The sequence below is a fragment of the Nicotiana tabacum genome, chromosome 4 (assembly GCF_000715075.1).
Source record: "Nicotiana tabacum cultivar K326 chromosome 4, ASM71507v2, whole genome shotgun sequence".
NCBI lineage: Eukaryota > Viridiplantae > Streptophyta > Magnoliopsida > Solanales > Solanaceae > Nicotiana > Nicotiana tabacum.
In genome coordinates, this window is record NC_134083.1 from 135,815,644 (window position 1) to 135,835,864 (window position 20,221).

Genomic DNA, 20,221 nt, shown 5'->3' on the forward strand with positions numbered 1-20,221 from the left:
AGCATACAGGTTGTGGGATACATTCGCATTTTTTAGTGTCTGTACATATGACATTCAGTATATAATAGCAGCATTATTTATGTTTTACATTATTTGCGCATGTGTTTTTATTTCTCGGGTTATTTATTAGTTTAATATTATAACACAAAAACATGAATGACAACTTAATATAATTTAAATTCAGTACAATTAATAAAAATACATGACATGTAAAACATAAAGATAAAATACTACACTCAATATATCCATGTGTTTGTTTAGTCACTATCGCTCATTATTCTATGCTTCAACCACTTAAATTTCTCTTCCAATCTATTTTTTTCTTCTTCTGCATCTTTTAATTTCTCCTTCACTGCCGCAAGTTGTTGTTGTAGTTTAAAGATCTGGAGTTCGTATTCACAGGTCATATTCCAAACATACTGTAAACATGATTTGTAGTATTCCTGGTTAATGGGTTCATCATACCATTCTTCAAATATACATTAATTTTCGTCCTACCAATGGGGATTACAACACAACACTATTAATTAACATTTTATATAAAAAAAATATTAACAAATATGTTTTTCAAAACAATAACTTACAAGTTGTTGACAGATCCAGCGTCTGCGCCCCACGTTACTATTTGACCAACATGGCTTCAAAATCGCACGTTTGCCATAATAACACCTTGGTACGTCATTGCGTCCAAACATTTCTTAATGCAAGAAAAATAAAAATTTTATGGAAAGTTTTTCTATTTATTTTGGTTAAGCGCAAATAATAACTAAAATGTGCTAGGATTTTATATGCAAGATAAAACACATAACGTATATTGGTGGCGCGCTATGTTTCGCGTGATAATAATTCTTTAGGGTACAAAACAACCTTTTCCAGAACGGCAGCTTTTCCAGTTCGACGAGACAATACACATAACGCATATTGGTGGCGCGCTATGTTTTGCGTGATAATAATTCTTTAGGGTACAATACAACTTTTCCAGAATGGCAGCTTTTTCAAGTCGACAAGACAATACACATAACACATATTAGTGGCGTGCTATGCTTCGCGTGTTAATGATTACCTGGGATATAAGACAGCTTCATAAACTGAACAAAGACATCTGTATTCAAAGACCATTTGAAGAAACATTCCAATATCCATTTAAAAAATACCACTAACATTTAATAAGTGGTTCAAAAAGAGGCAGAAGGGTGAAGGTAGTTCAACGGATCCCCATGGAACACGTCTTAACACTATCGATCCCTACCTTGAAAAAAATATGCTAGGTTGCTATACTGACATGGTTGATGACAAGTGGTATGGTGTTCTGCGTCCCTTGGAAAATAAGCCTATAATATACACACTGATCTCAAAGTTGCAGGGCATATTATTGAGGGCGAAGCGCATTCTACAAAGCCTGAAGGTATGCGAATTTGGGGCAAAAAACTACAATGGGTTCCTCTTTATTCAAAACGATGTGATTATGAAGTACTATCTCACTTCATAGTACTGTATTGTGGCATGGGCTTATTGTGCCACAAGCACTGTCTGCAACCTTTCTAACAAACATATACAAAGATGAACCAGAAGTGATTCAGCATTTGATGAAGGGGATTCTAAAGATGGAAAAGGCATTAGATGTTCATCATGCAATGGATGATCTTAACTACCTTAGAGGAACGAAGGATCAGTACTGGTATTTATTCGAAAATAAAAAATTGCATAGAGACAATGATTATCCTGTTTTCCCAATAGTTGTCTAGAGGGAGGGACTACCTAAGTTTCTACCGCAGACGTTGGACGTTTGAGTCCCATATTGTTGTAGAAATCAAGCAAGTGATCTTATTGATGATAGCGATGAAATATGAGAAATGTGTGTCAATTGGAGCCTAGATTACGATGCCCTCGGTCCCGAAGGGTGCGTACACGATGTTGACGAAGAAGATGAAGACAGTGACATTGAAATCGTGCCAGACAACGACGATAATGGCGAATGACTATTGTTTTTTTTTCTTGGGGTGTATGTTAAATTGTTGTACTGAAGTATTAATGCTAAATATCAATTACATTTAACCCCATTGGAATAATAATTTTATTTCATATATTTTGCAAGCTGAACATTTATATACATTTATTACAATAAATTACTGTAACAAAACACTGCGTGTATCCTTGATAATTGGGCACACTGGATGAACTTCCACTGGGAGCTGAATTACCACCGCTACCCAAACCAGCTGAAGGACATTTACGGCGGTCGTGTCCTATTTGGGAATATATGCCACATTTACGCGCATAAACGGTATCACCAACATCTATTTGGTTTCGTATACGCGTTCTTTTCTGCACTTGTCGTTGATGCACATACTCCTTGTTACACACCATTTTAAATAGTTCCAGTGGCCAATAATGCTCAGCACCCACTGGCTGAAACTGTCCACTATAGGTGTTTAAGTATGCAACAATACTATATTCTTTATCAACGTACCTCGTTACCGCGAAACCTGTATGTTGAAAGCATTTCATGGAATATGAGCACGACATGTGATAGATGGACCATTTCCCACAAGATCATAACCTTCTGGTTTCATTGACGGTGTGTGTATTATTCCCCCGGTTATGATGGATAGCTGTGTGAACTTCAAAAATATTTCTCTCGTTGCAATACTACAAAAATGAATACCAATGTGCTCGCTTCTTGTATTTCTCAAATCTTTTCATTGGTATTGGAATGAATTCAATATCCCTTTCCATTAATGAGGATGCACCTCTAGACCTTTCAACAAACCTCTCAACCATCTGCTTGAATGACATCCGCAGCATGGTAGTGATAGGCAATCCACGTGTAGACTTCAATACCCGTTGAAAGACTCTGACACATTTGTAGTCAGAATTCCCCATCTTCTGCCACCATCCGCATGCAAAGTCCATTTGTCAAGCTCATGTCGCATCAACCAAGTGTAGGCTCCTTGGTCTTCCTCCCTGATCAAATCCATTCGCCTCCATAATTTACACTCTTGGTGATCTGTTGCATCCATCCACATTAAATCATGCAAGTCCTTGTTCGGATAAGCCCTCTGGAAGTTGGCCTTCAGGTGCCTCACACAGTAACGGTGGTAGGCATATGGATCCTGCCATGTACGCAAATTCTGTATAGAACTTAAAATACCGCCATGCCGATCAGATATTAGACAAATACCTGAATACTGTCTGACAACGTGCTGCTTCAAGTGGTTCAAAAATAATGTCCACGTCTCTTGGCTTTCATTAGCAAAAATACCAAATGCTAGGGGAAATATGCTTCCATTAGCATCTACTACAACGATGATCAACAACTTAATATCATACTTTCCATAGACATGAGTGCCGTTTATGGATATTACCGGTCGACAATGCACAAAACCATCAATGGCTAGTTTAAATGCACAAACTGCTATTCTCGGACTCCGCTCAAGATTCCATTCAACAACAGTCCCGAGGTTTAAGTGTTGCAATGTAGCCATGTACCTCGGTAGAGATGCAAAGGACTTATCCTAGTTACCATAAACAATTTCAATTGCACGTTTGCGCCCGAAAAATGCCTTTATTTTGGTAATGGTACACCCATATACCTGGTGGACAGATGTTATACGCTATTTGATCTTGTATCGTATGGACGCTTCAAAGTGTGGAATCAAGACAAGATAAATCAAGTCAACATTCAAGTTTAAATGATTCCCACTGAATGTGTCTATTTCACAATTGTGGGTGCCAATGTATTTACACACAACCCACATATTTATTTTCAGCTTCCTCGCACGTAACATACAATTACAACCCGTAAACCATCTACGACAAATAACCTTGTATACATCCGGAGATGACTCATGAACTACGATCTCACGACACTCTTTTATGCAGTACATTCGCATTGACCTGCTTAGGCGCGCTTTATCAGCAAAAGGCATGACCTTTGACAGCACCGTTGCTCTAGATTCATCCTACATTGTTGTCCAAATTTTATCAAGATCCCTTGTGAGGGCATCCACATCCGGCATACTTGAAAAATGATCAAGGTAGGGAATCTCCCTTGAATGAAACAGCATGTGGGACTCGTACACTCTTGGTCTAACGGGAGGTGGAGTATGCTCCCTCGTCAAATCAGGTTCAGCATTCTCTTCCTCCTCATCATCACCCTCATTAGGGAAGGGTGTGTCATCTCCAGACTCATCAGCATTGTTGTCATAATCACTATTCTCTTCCCGCATCTGCCACATGACCTTCAAGTTACTCGTTTTCACTGCACAACCAATAAAATAATGAGTTTCTCAAATTCATCCAAACTTTACATATAAACTTTATCACTTCACTTACAAATCATAATGTGTTGATATCCCATGATGGACATTATCCTGTTGATGATGACTCCCGGATGGATCACCATGATCCAACATACCAAAACTAGGCATATTCCAACTGGCTGTTGGTTCATAACTTGTAAAATTCTTATCTGGCCGGTACCCCCTGTGGAATATATGAGTCTTAATACAAATTCTATACATAAAAATAAACATCGTAACACAAAGGACAATTGAAGTTTACCACTCGTCTTGTGGAAAATATGAACTAGGGGAGAAATTATTTTCTCGCTCCTCATTCGTCCGTGGAGATAAGTTTAGATCAGGCCAAGCTCTTTCACCCAGAGCCTCTTCAGCTAAAACTGCTCCAAAATAACCACCCGATAATTGAGGGATATCCCTACTTTGCGGAACCTCATTATTGCGAACGTCTTCAGCCTTGACGTACATTTCCAATATTTTTATCATAAGAAGTTCTCGGTGTTCATCCGGAGTCCTCAAAAAATCTTTCAGAGTTTCATCGTCTTCGATGTTAAACTCAACATAACAAGCAACCCCTTGCGGAGTAACAGAATACGGATATCTTCCGGTTACTTTAATATTCACCGAACATTTGCTCATACTCATTTTTTACATAACAACGATACCAATCTATCGTACTCCATTGTAAGTGGCAACTTAACATGACACTGTGGAGAACAACTATAGCATACTGAGTTATTCTCCACCACAACCTCACCACCCAAATATAATGAAACCCTAATTCTTCGCTCTTCAGACATTATGATAAAATGCAAAATAACTTAACAAACAAATATTTAACGAACAAATATTTCGGAAGACTTGAAGGATTCTGAATGAATTTTTACAAAATATTCCTGAAACTCATTAAATAAGGAAAGAATTGATGTATAACGCCTTACATGTGCGCGCTATACCCAGTAGAATTACTGGTCTGTCAACTAAGTACAGAAGAATTATTAGTGAGCCCAAATTTTACGTATAGAGCGCTAATTCACCGCGTTATACCATGTTGAAATACTGGTGTGTCAGTCAATACCAAAAGAATTATAGGTGAGTCCAATAATTAAGTATTCACTGCGCTATACCTTAACGGACAAACGTGCCGTTAAAGTATAGCGCGATAAAATGCCGCGCTATACATATTATGGTGAATAATTTTTTTCCTCATATATTTTGGTTCTTTGAGTCTAAAAGAAACATATTTTGATTCCGGACTCCAATATAATGGTTTGCTTTTCGTTGACAACCTCAATGTAATGGTTGATGGATAAGAAGATTGTTGAGTTTGACTGCTGACAGTGATGGAGCAATTTGTCTATCTTTCATTGTCGAGTAGTGTTCTATAATTAATTGCTAGTAGAGATTTTTTTCCTTTTCCTACATATTTCTTTTTTATTTATGGTTTGCTTAGGTGTATCTATTTCCTAGCCTGACCTGACGAATGTTATCCACTAGTAATAAATAATAATAAATACATGACAAATTTTTCAATAGTTGACTTATACATATTTTCTTTCTTAGATCAACTAATGTTCGGACTTTCTTCTTTTGTATATTTCAACAACAATTAAAGTCAATTTTCTTCTTACATAAGTATGAACTTCATCAGCGTATGTGGTTGTTTATCTTCCTTTCTTAGGTCAAATTCATCCTCGCCTAATTAAAGATACAGGAGTAGTTTTGACACGAGACCCTAGGAGTTCATTTGCATGAAACTACAGAAAATAAATTTAGAAAAACGCATGTGATGTTGCCTTCACATTCAAAAAGCAGAAGTGTTAAAAAAAGCACATAAGACATCCTTTAGAAAGCTTACTCAGCAAAAATACCAACTAATCGAGTTATACCCCGTTTGTTCAAGCTAAAAGTATTTTTTTTCCCTTCAAAAAAGTGCTTTTTTTCTCCCTCAATTTGAGGTATTTGGGTTTTTTTGGGGGAAAAAAATGCTTTTGGCTAAAAGGAGAAATAGTTTTAAGAAGCCAAAAAAAATAGCTTCTTCCCTGAACCAAAAGCAAAAGCGTTTTGACTTTTCTAATTCCTCGCAAAACTCGCTTTCATCCTTCCCGCTCATAGGCATCCTTAACAAAATAGTACTATATAACAAAATAATCTTACTTAGTTTAAACTATTAAATAATATATAATGACTTTTGGGATGAGCTTTCATGTTTATTGAATAATGTTTTGATATATTTAAATTATCTTGAAAGAATAAAGTACTTTTTAATTTTTTTTATATTTTACTTACATTAAATTAAAATTTTAATTATTATCTTTAATAATAAATATTTGTAATTATTTATCTACTTATATAACATTATCTATTAATCAAATCTCTTCAGGTCCTTATTTGTAATTTGACACTTAAAGTCACTTTTTGAAAAACTTGGTCAAACACAAATTATTGTTCAAAAGTGTTTTTCAAATTGATTAGCCAAACACAAATGGCCTTTGTCAAAAAGTATCTTTTTTGAAAAGTACTTTTGAAAAAAATACTTATCAAAATAAGATAATTTTTCCAGCTTAGCCAAACATGTTATTTAGTACCTTTCGAATATCAAATGTTTAAGGAAAAAAATAACATTTCAACGTGGTAATTTGCATGGACATGCAAATCAAATAGGCCGTTTGGCATGATGAGCTCACTTGTACACATAGCAATTTAGAACAAAAGAAGAAGGTGCGATGCCTTCACATCCAAGAGACGTGCAGTCGTGATGTAAGCCACTACAAGTTTACATCGCATTGAAGTCAAAAGGCAGCTACTTAAGTCAGGTGATTTTGTAACATGCAAGAAGAAGTTAAGAAATTAGTCGTGGTATCGTTGTTACGACCCAAAGTCTCCAATCATGAGGTTGTAATAACGCCTAACATCCGCTTGCTAGGCAGATTAATATTTGCACAATAACTAAAATAATTTAACAATAAAAGAGATATTAATAATAACAAAAGGGTGAAATAGCATAAACATATAATAGATGTACAACCATCGTTGTCTAAAACTATACCCAGAATCGGAAATCACAAGTATATGAGCCACTAATAATACTAAATACAATCTGAATTAATGGAAATGCAATACTTTATGGAATAAAAAACAATAGATAAAGATAGGAAGGGGACTCCAGGGTCTGCGATCGCCAAGCAACACTACCTTAAGTCTCCTGGAAGAAAAGGGTCTGAGCAATCATTTATGGATGCCGCTGGGACCAATACCGGGATCTGTACAAAAAATACATAAATATAGTATGAGTACAACCGGCCCCATGTACTCGGTAAGTATCGATCCTAACCTCGATGAAATAGTGACGAGACTATGACAAGACATTCACTGTAAATTTGTATGATTAATAAGCAGAAAAGCAACAACAATATAGAGATACAAATAACTACATAACGAACGAAATAAAAAAGTAGATAACAGAGGGCCGCAAAATAACATTACATCACCACCTTATAACACAACCCATTAATGGATCATAACAACAAGAGCAACTATATAACATCCTCTCCTTTGCGGCATGCAACCCGATCCAATATATATAATAATATTGTTGAGACGTGCAACCCGATCCAATATATATAATAACAACCAAATATGGAGAGTCTCACAACATAACATAAAAGGGAACTAAAATGCATAATTCTTTAAGGCAATCTGATATAACATAGTAGAGTGAAACAGGAAACAAGTAAAGGCAAGAAGACAAGTAAAGGCATGAGACAAGTAAAAGCATTCATCTAATAATATGTAAGAGCATATAACAAATAAAGGTGTACAATAACTAAAACTATTAAATAAGCTAGAACATGTAACAATTAAGGATACATAACAAGTAAGGACATGTACATCAAGTGAAACATCTATCACGTGTAAGCACCTAACAAGGAATAAGTAAAGACATGGTATAATTAAAGGCGTAAAATAAGGTAACACACCCTGCATGCTTAAACGCATGACAACGCATATACACACATCATCTTGTATATACGTCGTCCCCACACATAGATCATGTTGTAAGTAGGCCAATTATGTCCTAATTCCCTCAAATCAAGGTTAACCACGATACTTACCTCTTTGCGACACAATATCGAGAATCCAATTCGGTTTTCCTTTATAACAAGCCTCCAAACCACCTGAATCTAGTCAATTATTGTTCAAACAAGTCAAAACAAGCTTTAGACACTACCATCATGCGATAAATATTCAATATTTAACATATTTTAAAAAGTCAATAAAAAGTCAACCCGGGCCCACGTGGTCGAAATCCAAAATTAAGATCAAATCCTGATTACTCATTCATCTTCGAGTCCAAATATATAATTTATTTCGAGATCCGGCCTCAATTTGAGGTCTAAATATCAAACTTATAAAATCCATAATTTTTACCCAAAATCCCAATTTCTATTCTATGAAATCTTAGATTTGACAGTAAAAATTCATGCAAAAGTAATAAAAATTGAATGAAATAAGTTAAAGATACTAAGTTATGAAGTTGGGAATAAATTGGTCTACAAAAATTGCCTCTATGAAGTCTAGGTCTAAAAAAAAAAAAGCTAAGTCCCAAAATCTCAATATTTTACTCAGCTACAGATATCGCAATTATAAACTCTTGTTCATAATTGCAATGTCTGCAAATGCGATTAGCTGGCCGCAATTGCGAACCAGCCCCTGAGCCTCCAATATCGCAAATGCGAACCTGGGGTGTCCGCATATGCGAATTCAGCTTCGCAAACGCGAAGCTGCCGCTTACTCCTTCAAAGTCATAATTGTGATAGGAACTTTGCAAATGCGAAGGTTGTACATTTAAACCACATCCCGAACTTTCTTATCACCATAACTATTTTGCATGGACTTTGCTATACAGAGCCGCTCCTGAATCAGTTTCACTTTCTCCAAAGCATCATGAATCAAATCTAAGACTCACCTGGCTCAAACCAACCAACTGGAGAACGACATCGCCTCCTATATAAGGCCTCATACGGAGCCATCTGGATACTCGACTGGTAGTTGTTATTGTAGGCAAACTCCGCTAGAGGTAGAAACTGGTCCCACTAACCCCCAAAATTAATAGAGCATGCTCTCAACATATCCTCCAATATGTGAATGGTCTGCTCGGACTGCCCATCTCTCTGAGGGTGAAATGAGGTACTCAGCTCAACTCGTGTGTCCAACTCATGATGCATAGCTCTCCAAAAGTGTGAAATGAACGGCGTGACATGATCTGAAATGATAGAAATGGGCACACTGTGCAGACGAATAATGTCCCTAATGTAAATCTGAGCCAACTGTTCTGAAGAGTAGGAAGTCATCATCGGAATAAAATATGCGGACTTAGTCAGCCAGTCCACAATGACACAAATAACATCGTACTTCCTCAAGGTCCATGGTAAGCCTATCATAAAATCCATAGTGATGTGCTCCCATTTCTACTCTGGTATCACCAGCTTCTGAGTCAACCCATTGGGTTTCTGATTTTCATACTTCACCTATTAACAATTCAAACACCGGGAGATATGTCTAACAATGTCTTTCTTCATCTTTCGCCACCAATAATCCTGCTTCAAGTCACGATACATCTTTATGACACCAGGGTGAATGGAATACCGTGAACTATGAACCTTCTCAAGGATTAGCTCTCTCAACCCATCAATATTTAGGACACAAATCCAACCCTAAAGTCGCATATGTAATGACCCGACCGGTCGTTTTGCTTTCTAAATCCCCGTTCCCCTAATTAAGACTCTCCATATGTGCTTTTACTATTTTATGAGTTGCGAGGATGGTTAGTTCAGGTTTGGAACGGTTCGGATTGAAATCGAAATACTTAGTTCCTTAATAGTGGCTTAAAATGGTTAAGTTTGACTTGAGTCAACGTTTTGAGTAAAGGACCATGGAACCGGGATTTGACAATCCCAATAGGTTCGTATGATGATTTTGGACTTGGGCGTATGTTCGGATCGAGTTTCGGATGACTCGGGAGCATTTCAGCACTTAATATTGAAAGTTGGTGCATTGAAGGTTTTCAAGTTCTTTAAGTTTGGTTTGGAATAGGTTTTGGTGTTATCGAGGTCCGTTTTGGATTTCAAGCTTGGGAGTAGTTCTGTATAGTGATTTAAGACTTGCACGCAAAATTTGGTGTCATTCCGAGTAGTCTAAGTATGATTCGGCGCGTTCGGAGCAATTGAAAACTTGAAGTTCATAATTTGATTCAGTTTGGTTTTGGGGTGCGATTCTTAGTTTTGATATTGTTTTACGTATTTTGAGAGTTCGAGAAGGTCAGTATTATGGTTATGGACTTGTAGGTGCATTTAGAAGGGGTCCCGGGTGGCTTGGGTGAGTTTCGGTCCGCCCGGAGCTATGTCTCAAAATCTGGTGTGCTGGTTCGGGTTTCCTTCTTCGCGATCGCGAGGGCTGTGTAGCGTTTGCGGAGAAGAAAATATGAGGGGCTGAGATTTGCTCTACGTGTTCACGACCCCTTGCCCGCGTTCGCGAAGGTCTGGGACCTGTGGCCTTCGCGTTCGCATGAGGGGGCCCGCATTCGCGTATGGAGAAAGGCCTGGGGGGTGTGAGCTTGCTCCTCTTCGCGTTCGCGAGCTGGACCCCACGTTTTCGAAGATCAGGCTTCTCAGCCTTCGCATTCGCGTGTGGGTCCTCGCATTCGTGATGGGCTTTTTCTTGGGCCAGGGCAGCTTGCCTTCGCGATCGCGATGGCTTTTGTTAGTTTGGCAATCTTCGAGAGATGGTTGTTCATTTTCTTGAATTGCTAAATTTTCATAAATTTTACGAACAAGTATGGGTTAAGTATAGTAGAAATTAAATAAACTTGGGGAATAGGGAAAAAATACTTTTTAAATTTTATAATTATTTCATTAATGGCTGGTGCATTAGTTGGATTAGTTTTATACTTATCAAATACAACAGAAATTCCACAAATATACCATAATATTTGTGTAACAGTAGGATAATATATACTAGAAAATTATTTTGTAGCATAATAAAAAATTTCTAAAATTTAGTAAGCAATTGGAGCCGTTGCCCAACGGCTAAAATTCAAAAAAAAAGGACACGGGACAGGCGGGATGGGACGGGATGGGACAGGCGGGACGGGACGGGACGGGACGAAACGGGACAGGACAAACGGGACGAAATGGCCATCCCGTCCCATCCCGTGTCCCGTTTAACATGAGCCCATCCCGTTTAGAATTAAGTGGGACGGGACGGGACGTCCCGTCTCGTTGGACAACCTTAATTAAACGTTCAAATATACCCTTGGACTTTCGAAAATGGTTTAAGAATACCCCTCGTTATACTATTGGGTTATCTATACCTCTGCAGTCATACTTTGGGTTCAAATATACCCCTCATTTAAACGGAGGGACACATGTCATCGTCTTGTTGGCCAATTCTAAATATTTTCTAATTAATTAAAAAGACCCATTACCCATACCCGAAAATCAATTTTCTAAAGCAATATTTTTGGGTAAAAACTGGAAAAAATTGAATTTCTTTTTACTAAAAATTGAAAAAAATAAAAATATTTTTTTTCCAGTTTTTACAAAAAATCTGCTTTAAAAAAACTGAAAAATATTTTCTAAAACAATATTTTTATAAAAACTGGAAAAAAAAATTAAAAAGTAATTTTCTAAAGCAATTAAAAACTGGAAAAAACTGAAATTCTTTTATCTAAAAACTGAAAAAAAAGAAAATATTTATTTTTTCAGTTTTTACAAAAATATTACTTTAGAAAATTGCCTTTCAGCTTTCTTTTAGTTTTTACAACAAAAAATTGCTTTAGAAATTATTTTTCAGTTTTTTTTAAAAGTAATATTTTTCTAAAAACTGAAAAAAATATTTTTGAATTTTTCAGTTTTTAGTAAAAAAAAATATTCAGTTTTTACAAAAAAAAATTGCTTTAGAAAATTGATTTTCGGGTATGAGTAATGAGTCTTTTTAATTAATTAGGAGATATTTAGAATTGGCCAACATGACGATGACACATGTCCCTCCGTTTAAATGAGGGGTATATTTAAACCCAAAATATGACGGGTATAAATAACTCAATAGTATAACTAAAGATATTCTTAGAGCATTTTTGAAAATACACGAGTATATTTGGCCATTTGCCGTATATTAAATCCTATTAGTATATTAAATCCTATTAGAGATGGGAAGTAAACGAGTGGTTTTAAAACTACTCAACTCATTCACGTTGATGGAACGTGAAAGTAACTGTCGAAAGGAAACTCTCTTTTATAAAGAGTCCTCTCCCTCTCTGCCAATTTGGGGATAACGTTTTCCCATGAGACGTTTTCTCTAAGTTAAGGAAAAGAAAGAGAAATCAATCCTATCACATACAAGATTAAAAGAAATTCCGTACAATTTCAAGAAAAACTCGTCATGAATTCTGGTATATTGTTTTTAATAAACTATTGTAGTTATGTGTTATTGTGAAAATCGTATAGTTACATGATCCTGAATAATTGATATGTTTTATGTTAGATTATTTATAAATAATAATCTAGAATTACAAAACGTTACAGATTTTTAGTACTATCCTTGTGAAAAGAATTTCTTTTCTTTCTTTCTTCTCTTTTTGATATGCAAAAGCTATTCTTTGTTTGCAAGATTTATATTTCACAAAAAGGTTAAACATTTTAGACAAAGGACAAGCATAAATTTTGAACAATTTAAACGAGGGAATTACTTCGTTCTCTTCTCACTAAGTTTTAGAAGGTTCTTATAAATTATAAGAATTCACCTTTAATACTATTCATGTCAAAAAGTACTTACATCTTTTTGTACTAAAAACCCTTTAAATGTTCCTAAAAGGAAAATGTTCTTATCACCGTTAAATATTTATTTTTCTCTTTAATCGTTTCATATTTGAGATTTAAAAAAATTCCTCTCCAACCCTCAATTTTAAACAATGGACATTCTTCTCCTTCTGTTGTGCATAATATTTATTTTTCGTTGACATTTCCAATATTCTTTTTATATAATACTTTTTTAATATTGTTATATCATATATATGAAATATTTTACCTAGGTGTTTTATCTTATTAAGTTCATCACAATAATGAATAAAATATTCATTTTATAAATTTATTATAAACTTTATCATTATTTTTTATTATGTTAATATTACGTGCAGTAAGCATTTACTTAAGTTTTACTATCTCTCTTATTATCTCTTGTGTACATAGATTTTTTATTTTTGGTTATCATTAATAAAATATTTATTAAATTATAGTTTAAAATTCATTTAATGTATAAATATAAATTCTTTTAAGAATTTGTTATAACATCCGCCTCCATTTTATTAGTAATATGTTTTGTATTACATGCATTGCGTATGTATTATAAAGGTCTCACTCTCTTTTGTTCTCAATTTTGAATAGATTTTTTGGCTTTGGTTTCCATTAATTGAATTACTTATTCGAGCAAATTACTTTTGTTATAGAAGAGTTTTTTCTTCTCATTTGTTTTATTATTCAACGTTATTAACTTAAATGCTAAATTATTATTTTTCACTTTTGTTTTTCAAAAATAAAATTTATTTGTTCAATAGGTAAGTTCATAACATAGATTAAAAAAGAAAAAGTATATCATTTATTAAAGTTAAAAAGAGGAGATATAAAGGTTGATAATTTTGAAGGTAACAACTTTTTTGGATGATTGTTATGTATTGTTTCATTATGTGTCGTATGTTATTGTATTGTAATCTACTGTATCGTTTTGATATATACAATATTTGTATAGATTGTATTGTATTGTTTGTCATCGTTTTATGATGTCATACACCAACAATATGAAGAATAAATTTGTTGTAATTTTATAAAGAAAAAGTGAGGTACGAGGTAGAACTATTATATAAAAAGATAGGATAAATGATAAAATAGAATTATTTAATAATAAAGAAGGGCAAGATGAGAAAAAAAATATAATGACGCTACCACACCAAATCAATCGTTTCATAAAGTGATACTTTTCATTGTTACGCAACGACGGATTTAACGATACGATACAATAAAATTTAAATAACAATCAAAACAAACATTGTATTTAAAGTAACAATACGATACAATATAATAATTAACAATCATCCAAACAAGCTGTAAATAAAGGTAGATAGTTTAGACAGTGAAATAGATATTTATCAAGCTCAATTAAGATATGAAAAAAAGGATGTAATTTAATTGGATTTAAATGATTTTTGCCCTTTCATAACGTAAAATTGCAGTGTTCAATATCTTGAATTTAATACTACAAGTATCTTACGTAGAGAAAATAAAAGAAAATATATACTCACGGTTCAAAATATTAGTAGCATAGATTAAAAATATTTACACATGCTGTTTCAATTAATCATGTACAACATTTTGGAGCTTAGAAGGTACAACACAACAAAGCACTGCAACTCGCTCAGAATCGAAGACGTGGGGTTCCTCTGATTCATAGCAATCAGTTTCCCATCAATTTCATCTCAGAAGCTTTTTCAATCACATTGGATAAAGGTTAGAGAAAGTTTCAGTTTTACCAAAAATTTGATTTTTATTTCAGTTTTCTTAAACCCTCATTCATTTGATTCTACGACCAATTGGAAGGTTAGTGAATCGCTCAGGAAAAGTCTAAGTGGGTCATCTTCTTCTTCGTGCTGTTGATTTTCAGTTGATATAGTGGAATTCATCACCATTGATTTCCTGTTTTCTGTTTTGTTTTCGTATTTATGCTTTTTGTCTTTCCCAACTTCTCTTCAGTAAATTAGTTGTTTTTGAGCTTTTAACTCTTTGTAATTTGAGGTTTTTTTTAACAAAATAGATTATCATGTTTTCCCAAGTTTCTTTTGACACTTTGGTAATTTCTTATATTTAAGCAGGTATTTTTAATCTTCTTGCCGTTCCCTGTTCAGCTTTTGTTTATTCCTTTATGTCTTGTTTTGTTTACATTTGTGCATCTGGAGTTCTTGGTTTGGTAGTTCCCTGGCTTATATATATATATATGGCCGTGGTTGTAGCTTTGTATTTTTGTCCAAGGCACTCCTTGCTAGAGTTTCTTTATCAGTTTGTAGTTTGGTATGCTAAGTTTATTACATCCCCAGACAAGGAAGGGATAGGATAATGGTAACGACATGTGAAGAAACGGACACTGCGCCTAATTCAACCCAAAAAGCTTATGAGGAGCGGATTGCGCTAGAACATATAAGGACCGCAACCCATCCCGTCATCCAATGTGGGACTTAAACCCCCCAATGTAACACGGGAACCCAACAATGAGAAACACAACATGGATTGATGGGTTTGGCTCTAATACCATGTGAAAAATGGACATTGAGCCTAACTCAACTGCAAAAGCGCTCACGAGGAAAGGGTTGACCAAGACCATATAAGGAGACTACAACTTAGTCCCTCAACTGATGTCGGACCTAACATAAGGTGGGGGCTCAAGTCATCAAGGGAACCCAAGTGGGAAATGGCCATTGTTAGGCTCTTGGGTAGGGGGTTTTGGGGTGGGATTTAACCATTAAGAAAAAAGAAGTTTGTCCTGCCTCCAAGAGTGAGGGTTATGCTGGTAAAGCTCATTGAGGAGTTTTGTTTCTCAAGTCTCGAATATGGACAGCTGAAATACTGCAGCCATAGTGAATTACATTGTCGAAGCAACATTTGCTGGACATCCGGTTAAATAATTTTAGCTTATGACTTGTTTAACTGTCAATTCCATTCCCTTCTCTACTTTTCTTTTTCTCTCTGTAATTACTGTTTAGATTTAGATTGCAAGAAAGCTCGGTTTCTTATAATTAATTAGCAAGTGGTAGGGTATCAGATTTCCTTTGATGGACATGATGCTTCCTTTACTGGTTTTGTAAATTCGCCAACAGCATGTTTTGTTTCTGGCTGAGCTGCTTGCAACATATTGCAGTTTGTTATTATTATTTTACTCCACTTCATGTGATATCTATTTTGAATTCAAAATGTCCTGGCTTTAGTATTGCTGAAAAGGATTCTCTTATTTTGTATGCTATTGCCGACAAACTTTTGTTTAAAGTAGAACTCATTTGTTTATTGTGGTATTAGGATTAAAATAAAATCATTGTTGCTAGTGGGTGCTAGACTGGGGGTTCAACCTAGTTGCTGAACTTTGTGAATGTAAATAAGATTCAGGTCAACTTTCATTGATTGTTAAAGTTTCTTCACGACTGAAACTTTTGCATATTTTTATATTGTTCAGTGCAGACCTATCAACAAAAAAGGAATTTTTTAGTACTGAGTTGACATTTTTCCTCTCCAGCTATTGTTGGAGAAGATTGATTTCTCATGGATATAGCCCTTGAACACACGATTAAGTAAAAGCAACTGAAATGTTGTCCAAAAGATGGTTGATCATGGAGTTGTCGTGCAAAGTAGTCTTCAAGTGATTGGTGATATGGTTGATGCAGTAGACAACACATGTCACAATAGGGATGGTGGAGTTGCCACTTCTCCTAAGAGAAGCATTGCCGGAGTAGAAGGAAATGCAGATTTGGAGCCACGTGATGGGATTGAATTTGAGTCCCACGAGGCTGCGTATGCATTCTACCAAGAATATGCCAAGTCCATGGGATTCACTACCTCGATTAAGAACAGCCGTCGCTCAAAGAAATCAAAAGAATTCATTGATGCTAAATTTGCATGTTCTAGATATGGTGCGACTCCGGAATCAGATGCTGGCACTAGTAGACGTCCTAGCGTCAAAAAGACCAATTGCAAAGCAAGCATGCATGTTAAGAGAAAGCGAGATGGAAAATGGTATATCCATGAGTTTATAAAGGATCATAATCATGAGCTTTTACCAGCCTTGGCTTATCATTTCCGTATTCACAGGAATGTTAAACTTGCTGAGAAAAATAACATTGATATTCTTCATGCTGTTAGTGAACGAACAAGAAAGATGTATGTTGAGATGTCTAGACAATGTGGTGGAAGTCAAGAAGTTGGCTTGCTAACTAACGATTTAAATTACCAGTTAGATAGAGGCAGGTGCTTGTCATTAGAAGAGGGAGATGCACAAGTTATGCTCGAGTATTTCATGCATATCCAGAGAGAGAACCCATACTTCTTTTATGCGATTGATCTCAATGAAGATCAACGCTTAAGGAACTTGTTCTGGATTGATGCCAAAAGTAGGAAAGACTATGTCAGCTTTAGTGATGTGGTTTTCTTTGATACCAGCTATACGAAAAGCAATGAAAAGATGCCGTTTGTTCTTTTTGTTGGGGTAAACCATCATTGTCAACCTATGTTGCTTGGATGTGCACTTGTAGCAGATGAGACCAAACCAACATTTGTGTGGTTGATGAAGACGTGGCTTAGGGCAGTAGGTGGGCAGGCTCCGAAGGTGATGATCACTGATCAAGATAAGTCACTCAAAGCAGCTATTGAAGAAGTTTTCCCGTGTTCACGTCATTGCTTTGCGCTTTGGCATGTGCTTGAAAGAATTCCGGATATTCTTGCTCATGTCATAAAGCAGCATGAGAATTTCATGGAAAAATTCAGCAAATGTATATTTAATTCAGTAACTGATGAACAATTTGATTTAAGATGGTGGAAGATGGTCAGCAGATTCGAACTGCAAGAGAATGAATGGATTCATACCCTGTATGAGGAGCGCAGAAAGTGGGTTCCAGCTTACATGAGAGGCAGTTTTTTTGCTGGAATGTCAACAGCTCAACGATCAGAGAGTATAAGCTCCTTCTTTGATAAGTACATTCATAAGAAAATTAGTCTCAAAGAGTTTATGAGACAATATGGAATGATTCTGCAAAATAGATATGAAGAGGAAGCAGTAGCAGACTTTGAGATATTGCAGAAACATCCTGCTTTAAAATCACCTTCACCTTGGGAAAAGCAGATGTCAACAATTTATACACATGCTATATTTAGGAAATTTCAAGTTGAAGTGTTGGGTGTAGTTGGGTGCCATCCAAAGAAGGAAGCTGAAAATGGGGAAAATGTAACTTTTAGAGTTAATGACTGCGAGAAAAATGAAAATTTTATGGTCATGTGGAATGAGGCAAAATCAGATGTTTCTTGTTCGTGCCTTCTATTTGAATACAAAGGTTTCCTTTGTAGGCATGCAATGAATGTTCTTCAGATCTGTGGTCTTCCAAGCATCCCATCTCAATATATTTTGAAGAGGTGGACCAAAGATGCAAAGAATAGACAGTTGTTGCTTGAGGAGACCGAAAGAATAACCAGGGTGCAAAGATACAATGATCTATGTAGAAGGGCTATTGAACTGGGTGAGGAGGGTTCCTTATCTGAGGAGAGTTACGGTATTGCCTTCCGTGTCCTAGATGAAGCTCTAAAGGACTGTGTGAATGTTAACAATAAAAGTTCTACTTTAACAGAATGTAGCAGCAGTTCTATTGGACTTCGTGATCTTGAACAAGATACTCAAGGGATTCATGCTACCAAAACAAGTAGGAAGAAAAATACAAACAAGAAACGGAAGGTTGGTTCTAGGATCATTAATTGTTTTTATCATAACTTGTTATAATAATTTGGCTCCACTGATATGACCACATTAAAGTAATGGTGTCTCAGGTGCACACTGAACCAGAAGCTGCAATAGTTGAAGCACAAGATAGCTTGCAGCAGATGGTTTGTTTCTTAGCAATTTATTCATTGTTTATTGCATGTTTACAAGTTCATATTAAGGAATCCCTTAGCATGATAAGAAATGCTTTCAGTGTGTGAGAACTCCTTTTTCTATTAGCAGTAAAGTAGTTTAAGCCTTTTCAAAAATGTTAGCACTTGCCAGTTGCCACAGGCCCTTTTTTTCTGGAGTAATAAAATTTTCGCTCGTGTGCGACTTTGGTGATATACTAACTTAAAATTGCTGGTTATAGGGTAATCTTAGTGTGGGTGGAATGACATTGAATGGCTATTATGGCACACAGCAGAATGTGCAGGGACTGGTAGGTTACAATATTTCCCTAGATCACATTCGTGACTGTTGCTTTATTCTTGCAAAAATGGAACGAGTCATTACAAGTAAAATTTGGCGATTTCTACTGTTATGATCTCTAATTCGTGTTCACTGGTAGATACAGTTGAATTTGATGGAACCTCCCCATGATGGCTATTATGTTAACCAACAGAATATGCAGGGACTGGTATGTGATATTGGTCTATTGAATTGGATTTTCTTACAAGATTCAGATCCATGTAAACGAGATATATTTTAATCATGCTGCAGGGACAACTCAATACAATTGCACCTGGCCATGATGGGTTTTTCGGGTCTCAACAAAGCATTCCTGGACTAGTATGTTATGCTACTAATTAACTTTCTTGGCTATATATTACGATTCAGAGAATGGAATTTATGAAATGTTTCTTCCATTCGTTTAGGGGCATCTGGATTTTAGGCAGCCAAGTTTCACATATGGTCTGCAGGTTTGTCCTTTTATCCTCCAGTTTTGCATTTTTGTAATTTACAGGATGCGAATAACTTCCGGCATCTTATGTCACTTCAGGATGAGCCTAGTCTAAGAGCTTCTCAGCTGCATGGTAACAGTGCTAGACATGCATGAAGATGATCGTTTCTGTTGGTCATGCATTTTCTTTTGAGGAAAACCCTCATCAGATTTTTGATAGAAGTATTCACCTGTGTATAAGTTGATCCGAAGGCTGACGGAGCACTGAGTTCAAATTTTGATGTCATGCCTTGGTAGATAATGGCGTGTTCAGGTTACTGTTTTTCGGAACCTTTTTTGTTTCTCACAGGATCAGAATTTCAGATTGGTTTACAAACCGAATGTAGATATCTTAGGTAAATCTCAGAGGTAATGATTTAGAATTTTTTGAATGTTAATGAAAGTTCAAATTTTTCATGAA

The 20,221-nt window shown here is 35.7% G+C and overlaps 1 protein-coding gene across 9 annotated transcripts; it reads left to right on the forward strand.

The window, feature by feature from the left end:
- Nucleotides 1-14,671: 14,671 nt before the first annotated feature.
- On the forward strand, nt 14,672-20,221 carry LOC107815231 (protein FAR-RED IMPAIRED RESPONSE 1). 9 transcript variants are annotated; one of them, XM_016640779.2, is made up of 8 exons: nt 14,674-14,950; nt 16,572-18,833; nt 18,926-18,982; nt 19,231-19,299; nt 19,429-19,497; nt 19,581-19,649; nt 19,736-19,780; nt 19,861-20,221. In XM_016640779.2, the coding sequence occupies exons 2-8, from the start codon at nt 16,716-16,718 to the stop codon at nt 19,915-19,917; spliced, it is 2,484 nt and encodes an 827-aa protein (XP_016496265.2). In that variant the 5' UTR covers nt 14,674-14,950; nt 16,572-16,715; the 3' UTR covers nt 19,918-20,221. The 9 variants fall into 9 exon arrangements, 8 of the variants coding, with proteins under 8 accessions (XP_016496265.2, XP_016496268.2, XP_016496264.2 ...); XM_016640782.2 differs by having other exon boundaries at nt 16,632-18,833; XM_016640778.2 differs by having other exon boundaries at nt 14,674-14,860.

Coding starts and splice junctions, on each gene's coding strand:
- LOC107815231 (XM_016640779.2), top strand. CDS start 16,716: ATGGTTGATCATGGAGTTGTCGTGCAAAGTAGTCTTCAAGTGATTGGT. Junction 18,834..18,925: donor ATACAAACAAGAAACGGAAG/GTTGGTTCTAGG, acceptor ATGGTGTCTCAG/GTGCACACTGAACCAGAAGC. Junction 19,781..19,860: donor GTTTCACATATGGTCTGCAG/GTTTGTCCTTTT, acceptor ATGTCACTTCAG/GATGAGCCTAGTCTAAGAGC.